General features: G+C 50.5%; 1 protein-coding gene across 2 annotated transcripts in view; it reads right to left on the reverse strand.

The window, feature by feature from the left end:
- Window positions 1–9,521, reverse strand: part of UPRT (uracil phosphoribosyltransferase homolog) — a 41,717-nt gene that overhangs the window by 5,137 nt on the left and 27,059 nt on the right. The window contains exon 6 of one of the 2 annotated variants that reach the window (XM_075322690.1): window positions 8,352–8,450. The exons of the other annotated variant lie outside the window; for it this stretch is intronic. Within the exon in view, the coding sequence (XP_075178805.1) occupies window positions 8,352–8,450 (99 nt within the window). The remainder of the gene's footprint in view (window positions 1–8,351; window positions 8,451–9,521) is intronic. 2 annotated transcript variants of the gene reach the window in all.

A 9,521-nucleotide genomic window follows, 5' to 3' on the forward strand; every position in this document is an offset into this window, starting at 1 on the left:
AAGCTTCACTATCGCTGAGAGAGTATGAAACTCCATGCCAAGATATGTCAGTGATTGGGCCGGTGTCAGATTTGACTTTGGAAAATTGATGATCCACCCGAAACTCTGGAGAGTTTCCAGAGCAATGTTCAGGCTGTGTTGGCATGCCCCTTGAGAGGGTGCCTTGACAAGTAGATCGTCTAAGTAAGGGATCACCGAGTGTCCCTGAGAGTGTAGGATTGCTACCACTGTTGCCATGACCTTGGTGAAGACCCGTGGGGCTGTTGCCAGGCCAAAAGGTAGTGCCACGAACTGAAGGTGTTCGTCCCCTATGGCGAAGCGCAGGAAGCGCTGATGCTCTGGTGCAATCGGAACGTGGAGATAAGCATCTTTGATGTCTATTGATGCCAGGAAATCTCCTTGGGACATTGAGGCGATGACGGAGCGGAGCGATTCCATCCGGAACCGCCTGGTTTTCACATGCTTGTTGAGCAGCTTTAGGTCCAGAACAGGACGGAAGGATCCGTCCTTTTTTGGCACCACGAACAAGTTGGAGTAAAAACCGTGACCCCGTTGCTGAAGAGGAACCGGGATCACCACTCCTTCCTCCTTCAGGGTGCCCACCGCCTGCATAAGAGCCTCGGCTCTGTCGGGGGGTGGAGATGTTCTGAAGAAACGAGTCGGAGGACGAGAGTTGAACTCTATCCTGTAACCGTGAGATCGATGGGTGAGAGACATTCTTTTACTTGTGGCAGCCAGGTGTCGCAAAAGCGGGAGAGCCTGCCACCGACCGAGGATGCGGTTTGAGGAGGCCGAAAGTCATGCGGAGGCCGCTTTGGGAGCGGTTCCTCCGGCGGTCTTCTTAGGACGTGACTTAGACCGCCATGCATCGGAGTTCCTCTGATCTTTCTGAGGCCTTTTGGACGAGGAAAATTGAGATCTGCCCGCGGTCCGAAAGGACCGAAACCTCGATTGTACCTTCCGTGGTTGAGGTCTGTTTGGTTTGGACTGGGGTAAGGATGAATCCTTTCCCTTGGATTGTTTAATGATTTCATCCAATCGCTCACCAAACAAGCGGTCGCCAGCCAATGGCAAACCGGTTAAGAACTTTTTGGAAGCAGAGTCTGCCTTCCATTCACGTAGCCACATGGCCCTGCGGAGTACCACCGAGTTGGCGGATGCCACCGCCGTACGGCTCGCAGAGTCCAGGATAGCATTAATGGCGTAGGACGCAAACGCCGACGCCTGATTGGTTAAGGACACCACTTGCGGGGCAGATGTACGTGTTACTGCATTAATCTGCGCCTGACAAGCTGAGATAGCTTGGAGTGCCCATACGGCAGCGAATGCTGGGGCAAAAGACGCGCCTATAGCTTCATAGATGGATTTCAACCATAGTTCCATCTGTCTGTCAGTGGCATCTTTGAGTGAAGCCCCATCTTCCACTGCAACTATGGATCTAGCCGCCAGTCTGGAGATTGGAGGATCCACCTTAGGACACTGAGTCCAGCCCTTGACAACCTCGGGGGGGAAGGGATAACGTGTGTCCTTAAGACGCTTGGAAAAACGCTTGTCTGGACAGTCTCGGTTTTTCTGGATTGCCTCTCTGAAGTCAGAGTGATCCAGAAACATATTTAATGTACGCTTTGGAAACCTGAAACGGAATTTCTCCTGAGAAGCAGACTCCTCAACTGTAGGAGCTGGGGGAGAAATATCCAACACCTGATTGATGGTCGCTATAAGGTCATTCACTACTGCGTCACCTTCAGGCGTATCTAGGTTGAGAGCGGCTTCAGGATCAGAATCCTGATCTGATACCTCCGCTTCATCCTCCAGAGAGTCCCCCTGCAGGGACCCTGAACAGTGTGATGAGGTGGAGGGATTTTCCCAGCGACCCCGCTTGGTCGGCCTGGGACTGTGGTCCGTGTCAGAGACCTCACCCCGGGACCCATGGGTCACCCCAGGGGCACTTTGCTGTTCCAATTGAGGGGGACCCGGGGTCAAGGATTGGATAGAGCCCGGGGCCTGAATCACCGGTCTGGACTGCAATGCTTCCAGTATTTTAGCAGACCATTTATCCATAGTCTCAGAAAGTTTGTCAGCAAAGGCTGCAAACTCCGTCCCTGTCACCTGGACAGTGGTAGCAGGTGGATCCACCTGGGCCACCAGTCGCAGAGGCTCCGGCTGAGTAAGTGCCACAGGGGCCGAGCATTGCACACAATGAGGGTCAGTGGAACCTGCCGGTAGTACAGCTGTACATGAGGTACAAGTTGCAAAGTACGCCTGTGCTTTGGCACCCTTGCTTTTTGCAGATGACATGTTGTCTCCTCTGAGAACAACCAGGAGGGTATATAGCCAAAAATCAACAGAGCGACCGTACAGTGCAATGTATACATATATACACACACTTCGGTACTCAGTGGGGCCAGCACCATAGGTGCTGCTTACCGACCGCTCAAAGCAGTTGTGTGGTCACCGGATTCCCTGCCTGGGTCTCCCTGTGTTGTCTCTCCTCTCCAGCGTCTGAATCGCTGACAGGAATGGCTGCCGGCGTTCTGTGGGGAGGAGGAGATCGTGGGCGTGCCCAAGAAAAGTGCGGGAATCCAGTGCCCCACTGTACTGAGTGAGGGGGGAGGAGGATATTAATGTATGCTCCAGCCCTCCGCTGACGATCCGTGCAGCGTCCCGCCCCTTCCCTGACTGGCAGGCCTGTGGGCGGGAATAAACGACACTAGGCCGCAGAAGCCGGGGACTAAAGTATAAGCGCGGCCGGCAATAAGCGCGGCCGCGCGGTAGTCCCCCGGCGCACAAACACACCCAGCAGTGCTGGAAAGTGTCTGGCACAAGGGCTCCATGTCCGGCGCACTAACACACCCAGCCGTGCTGGAAAGTGTCTGGCACAAGCGCTCCATGTCCGGCGCACTAACACACCCAGCAGTGCTGGAAAGTGTCTGGCACAAGCGCTCCATGTCCGGCGCACTAACACATCCAGCCGTGCTGGAAAGTGTCTGGCACAAGCGCTCCATGTCCGGCGCACTAACACACCCAGCAGTGCTGGAAAGTGTCTGGCCCAGGCGCTGCATGTCTGGCGCACTAACACACCCAGCCGTGCTGGAAAGTGTCTGGCACAAGCGCTCCATGCGCGGTCCCCACGGGGACACAGAGTACCTCATAGTAGCAGGGCCTTGTCCCTGACGATACTCAGCTCCTATCCTGCAGATTCCCAGGGGCTGCGGAGGGAGCACGGTCTCATGTGCCTGGAGACCGATCCTGGATCCCACTTCACCCAGAGCCCTAAGGGATGGGGAAGGAAAACAGCATGTGGCTCCTGCCTGTGTACCCGCAATGGGTACCTCAACCTTAACAACACCGCCGACAAAGTGGGGTGAGAAGGGAGCATGCTGGGGGCCCTGTTATGGGCCCTCTTTTCTTCCATCCGACCTGGTCAGCAGCTGCTGCCGACCAAGCTGTGGAGCTATGCGTGGATGTCTGCCTCCTTCGCACAAAGCATAAAAAATGAGGAGCCTGTGAGCACGGGGGGTGTATAGGCAGAAGGGGAGGGGCTTTACACTTTTAGTGTAATACTGTGTGTGGCCTCCGGAGGCATAGCTATACACCCAATTGTCAATTGTCTGGGTCTCCCAATGGAGCGACAAAGAAATACACATATATATACACACCGTATTTTTCGCTTTATAAAGGCGCACTTTTGCTCCCCCAAATTTTGGGGGAAAGTAGGGGGTGAGTCTTATAATCCAAATATACGGGGGGGGGGGGGGGGGGGGGGGGGGGGAGGGAAGATGAGATGAGACACAGACACAGAGAGACACAGACACAGAGAGACACAGACACAGAGAGACACAGACACAGAGACACAGACACAGAGACACAGACACAGAGACACAGACACACAGACACACAGACACACAGACACACAGACACAGAGACACACAGACACAGAGACACAGAGACACAGACACAGAGACACAGACACAGAGACACAGACACAGAGACACAGAGACAGAGACACAGAGACACAGACACAGACACAGAGACACAGACACAGAGACACAGACACAGAGACACAGACACAGAGACACAGACACAGAGACACAGACACAGAGACACAGACACAGAGACACAGACACAGAGACACAGACACAGAGACACAGACACAGAGACACAGACACAGAGACAGACACAGAGACAGACACAGAGACAGACACAGAGACAGACACAGAGACAGACACAGAGACAGACACAGAGACAGACACAGAGACAGACACAGAGACAGACACAGAGACAGACACAGAGACAGACACAGAGACAGACACAGAGACAGACACAGAGACAGACACAGAGACAGACACAGAGACAGACACAGAGACAGACACAGAGACAGACACAGAGACAGACACAGAGACAGACACAGAGACAGACACAGAGACAGACACAGAGACAGACACAGAGACAGACACAGAGACAGACACAGAGACAGACACAGAGACAGACACAGAGACAGACACATATTTATTACTGCAGGGTCCGCTCTGGAGCGGTGCTGGTGGAGGCTGGTGAAGCTGTAGGAGGGAGCCTTTGATCTCCTGCTCCCGCTCATATAATATGCACTGCCGCTGTCCACCACCGTGGTGCTGAAACCGCGACGATGGGCTGGGGGAGCGGCTCATATTATATCTGCCTGCGCCCTCCTTTGATGATACATGCCCCAACCTGTGTTAGATATGGCCCCCATGCTGCTGCACATAGTAAAAATAAAACACTCTTTACTCACCTCCTCCAGCGCTGATCTCCCGGTGTCTCTGCTGCTGTCTGTGATCAGGCACGCAGAGATGATATCACTCTGCTGTGCCGATCACATGACTGGCGCCGAGAACCAGGAAGTGGAGGAAGCCGGAGCTCACAAGCACGGAGGGAAACACGAGGAGGGACAGCGCTGAGAAGGTAAGGAAAGAGTTGTTTATTTTACTAAAAGCAGCAGCCTGGGGGCCAGTGTGCCGGCCACAGGGGGCCAGTGTGCCGGCCACAGGGGGCCAGTGTGCCGGCCACAGGGGGCCAGTGTGCCGGCCACAGGGGGCCAGTGTGCCGGCCACAGGGGGCCAGTGTGCCGGCCACAGGGGGCCAGTGTGCCGGCCACAGGGGGCCAGTGTGCCGGCCACAGGGGGCCAGTGTGCCGGCCACAGGGGGCCAGTGTGCCGGCCACAGGGGGCCAGTGTGCCGGCCACAGGGGGCCAGTGTGCCGGCCACAGGGGGCCAGTGTGCCGGCCACAGGGGGCCAGTGTGCCGGCCACAGGGGGCCAGTGTGCCGGCCACAGGGGGCCAGTGTGCCGGCCACAGGGGGCCAGTGTGCCGGCCACAGGGGGCCAGTGTGCCGGCCACAGGGGGCCAGTGTGCCGGCCACAGGGGGCCAGTGTGCCGGCCACAGGGGGCCAGTGTGCCGGCCACAGGGGGCCAGTGTGCCGGCCACAGGGGACATGTGGCATCACTGGGGGACGTGTGCCAGCACAAGGGGGCTATATTCAATATAAGGTGGCCATATCCAGATTAAGGGGGCTAATTTTAGGATGGGGGGGCTATGAGGGACATATACCCTACATGATTTGTCAGACGGACACTGGCATTATAAGACGGACCCCATTTATTAAAAAATTCTCTATTACTTCACCAAATTTGGGGGTGCGTCTTATAATCAGGTGCGTCTTATAAAGCGAAAAATACGGTATATACACCTTTAACCATTTTCGGCTCTTTGGCTATCGTCGCTGCAGCTCTGCTTTTGCACTCAAAACATCCCCCTCAGATTTGATGAGCTGACCAATCGGCTGCGATGCTACCGACGTAACACCAGCGCCCTAGCCAATACAGTACACACTGGAAGCAGAACCAGATACAATCCCTGGGTCCAGTGTTGAGTAAGGCACTTTTTTTTTTTTTTTAAATGTAACAAAACGGCAGCATGTGACAACCCAATTTTATCACTTCTCAAGCACATATACAGTTGAAACAATAAGATTACATAAACTATATAAAAAGACACATCTGCAGGTTTTTCTCACTGACAAAATCAGAATAAACCTTTCCTGTTTTAGGTCAATTACGAACCAGAAATGACTTGGGTCAAATGTTTTGGATGTCCTTCCACAAGCTTCTCACAATAGTTGGTAGGAATTTAGGCCCATTCCTCCTGACAGAACTGGTGTAACTGAGTCTTGTTTGTAGGTCGACTTGCTCGCACCGACTTTTCAGCTTTGCCCATAAATTTTAAGTAGGATTGAGATCAAGGTTTTGTGATGGCCACTCCTAAACATTGACTTTGTTATCCTTAAGCCACTTTGTAACCAGTTTGGCAGTATGCTTCGGATGATTTTTCATTTGGAAGGACCATTTCCACCCAAGCTTTAAGTTCCTTGCTGATGTCTTGAGATGTAGCTTAAGTATTGCAACAATCTTGTTTCCTCATGATCCCATCTATTTATGAAGTGCAACAGTCCCTCCTGCAGCAAAAACAACCCTACAACATGATGCTGCCACCCCCATGTTTCATAGTTGGGATGATGCTCTTAGGCTTCAGTGTTTCTCCCTTTTTCCTACAAATGTAATGATGGTCATTATCGCCAAACAGTTCAATTTTTGTTTACTCAAACCACAGGAAACGTCTCCAAAAATAAAGGACTTTGTTCCTGCGTGCATTTGCAAGCATTATTCTGGCCTTTTACGTTTCTTTTGGAGTAATGGCTTCTTCCTGGCAGAGTGGCCTTTCAGCCCATGTTGTTACAGTACTCGTTTCACTGTGGAGAATGACACAATTTTACCAGCTTCCACCAGCATCTTCACAAGGTTTTTTGCTTTTGTTCTTGGGTTGATATGTACATGTCTGACCAAAGCACGTTCATCTCTGGTGCACAGAACCCGTCTCCTTCCTGAGCGGTATGATGGCTGGACGTTCCCATCTTGTTTGTACTTGCTAAAAATTGTTTGTACAGATGAACGAGGCACCTTTAGGTATTTGAAAATTGCACCCAAGGATGAACTAGACTTGTGCAAGTCCACAATTTTCTTCCTGAGATCTTGGCTAATTTCTTTTGACTTTCCCATGATGCTACACAAAGAAGCAGTGTGTTTTAGGTGAGCATTAAAATGCATCCATAGGTAAGTCTCTAACTCAGATATTGCCAATAAACCTATCAGAAGCTTCTAAAGACATGACATCATATGGGGTGTCCCATATTGTTTAAAGGCATAGCACTCTTAGTGTATGTAAACTTTTGACTTTGCAGACTAATAAAAATGCTTGAAAACATTCTCTCTCTCATTATTTTGGCATTGGCAAATATAAATAATTTTGGTTCATAATTGACCTAAAACAGGCAAGGTTAATTCTGATTTCATGTCAGATAGTGAGAAAAACATGCAGATTACTCTTTATAGTGTATGTAAACTTCTGGTTTCAATTTTAATATTCACTGACGTTTCTTGCTTTATCCAAAGCTTTACATTGGATTACCATCCCCTGTCCTGCAGCCACTTTCACCAATAGGCTTATCAAAGTAGGTTATTGAAAGGGTCACAGACCCAGACAAAACCTCACAGACAACCACTTAAAAAGGAAATAAATATTGTCATCAGGTTTTTACTGTGGAATCTGAAAGTAGCACGATGTAGGGGAAGAGACCCTAATTACAGCAACGTGTTATTTATTGGGCTGTGTTATTACAATAAAATCAGTGTTTTATCAGCAGGAGATTATCACTGCTGGACTTGTAATCTTGTGCCGTATAGTCCTTCTGCTCTGTATAACCCCACCCCCACCACTGATTGGCAGCATTCTGTGTACACTGTGCATAGGCAGTGCTCAGTATTCAGAGAACGGCAGAGAAAAGTTTATCTAAATTACAGCAAGCAGCCCAAGTAGATAAAACTGCATACAACAGCCCAGTAAGTGACATTGCTTGAATGAGGGTCCGTGCTTTTACATTGTGCTGCTCTCAGATTACACGGTGACCAATTCCCTTTAATACAAGAGAAGATGGCTCTTGAAAACACGAACATTCATCTCCAGCTCTTATTTAGCAACTACAGGGAGAAGCCATCGTGAGTTGGTTCTATTTAGCAGATATTCGCTCTGGCTCAGAGACAACTGCTTTCACTTGCTATGCAGAAAAGGAAGTCTTCTGAAAATGGGGGCAATGCAGGGTTCCCCAGGGTGTCCAAATCTTCACGTTACCTTCATGAGAAGCTTAATGCAATATGAACTTGGTGCCCCAAAAAAAAACACTAGGTGTCAGTGTATATGTAATCAAGCCATATTGAAGGCAAGAAAATAGGCTACACAAGAGGTGGCTAAAGCGACTCACCATGTGGAGTAGAGAAGAGGCTGAGCAGTATAATACAAGCCGGCTGGACCCCGTGTTCAATCAGAACCTTTACAGCTTCAATAACGGTATTTCCCGTGCCTGCAATCAATAAGATCGTTAGAAAGAGCTAATATATAGGGTATAATCAGGTTACAAGGGAAAAAGACAAAGTCCAATGCATTGATGCTTATCCTTAAAAACCCATTCTGTATAAAACTAAATTCTCCATAAGTGTGCCTGCTTCAGCTAAGCTGAATGAGGCCATGGCACAGGCGCCGCAGCGCTGATGTCCCCCGGCGCACTACAACACCCAGCATGCTGCGGTGTGAGCGCCAAATGCACGGGGACACAGAGTACCTTAAGGAAGCAGGGCCATGTCCCTGATGTACTCCGCTCCATCCAGCATCTTCTCCAGGGGCTGTAGATGGAGCACGGTCTCAGTGCCTGGAGACCGGTAAATCCCACTTCACCCAGAGCCCTGTAAAAAGGGATGGGGAAGGAATCAGCATGTGGGCTCCTGCCGCCGTACCCGCAATGGGTACCTCAACCTTACAAACACCTCCGACATAAGTGGGGTGAGAAGGGAGCATGCTGGGAGTCTGTATAGACCCTCTTTTCTTCCATCCGACATAGTCAGCAGCTGCTGCTGACTAAAAACAATGGAGCTATGCGTGCGTGTCTGACCTCCTTGCGCACAAAGCTAAAACTGAGGAATCCGTACTCCTACGGGAGGGTGTATAGCCAGAAGGGGAGGGGCCTTACACTTTTAAGTGTAGTTCTTTGTGCGGCCTCCAGAGGCAGTAGCTATACACCCACTGTCTGGGTCTCCCAATTAGGAGCGAAAAAGAAAACCCATTCTGTATAAAACTAAATTCTCTGCAATTTAGGATAGCAAATCATTCCTGACCAGAGAACAAGATATACAAACAATTCAGATATATATCGGAGGAGACAACAGTTTGGGCTAAATCTGACATCTATCCGGACAGAGTGAAGGAACAAAGCCGAGAGAGGAACGCTGGAGAAGCAGAATCCCTTACAACACAATAGGTCGAGCAACAAAGGAAACAAAGAAATGAGATAAAAGGATGCAGTCGTACAGTTCTTGTTGTTGTCTCAGTCTATTACTTCAATGTCAAGAGTGAAGATGGTCTCAATACACAGGCCCCC

This window comes from Anomaloglossus baeobatrachus, chromosome 9 (genome assembly GCF_048569485.1).
Source record: "Anomaloglossus baeobatrachus isolate aAnoBae1 chromosome 9, aAnoBae1.hap1, whole genome shotgun sequence".
NCBI lineage: Eukaryota > Metazoa > Chordata > Amphibia > Anura > Aromobatidae > Anomaloglossus > Anomaloglossus baeobatrachus.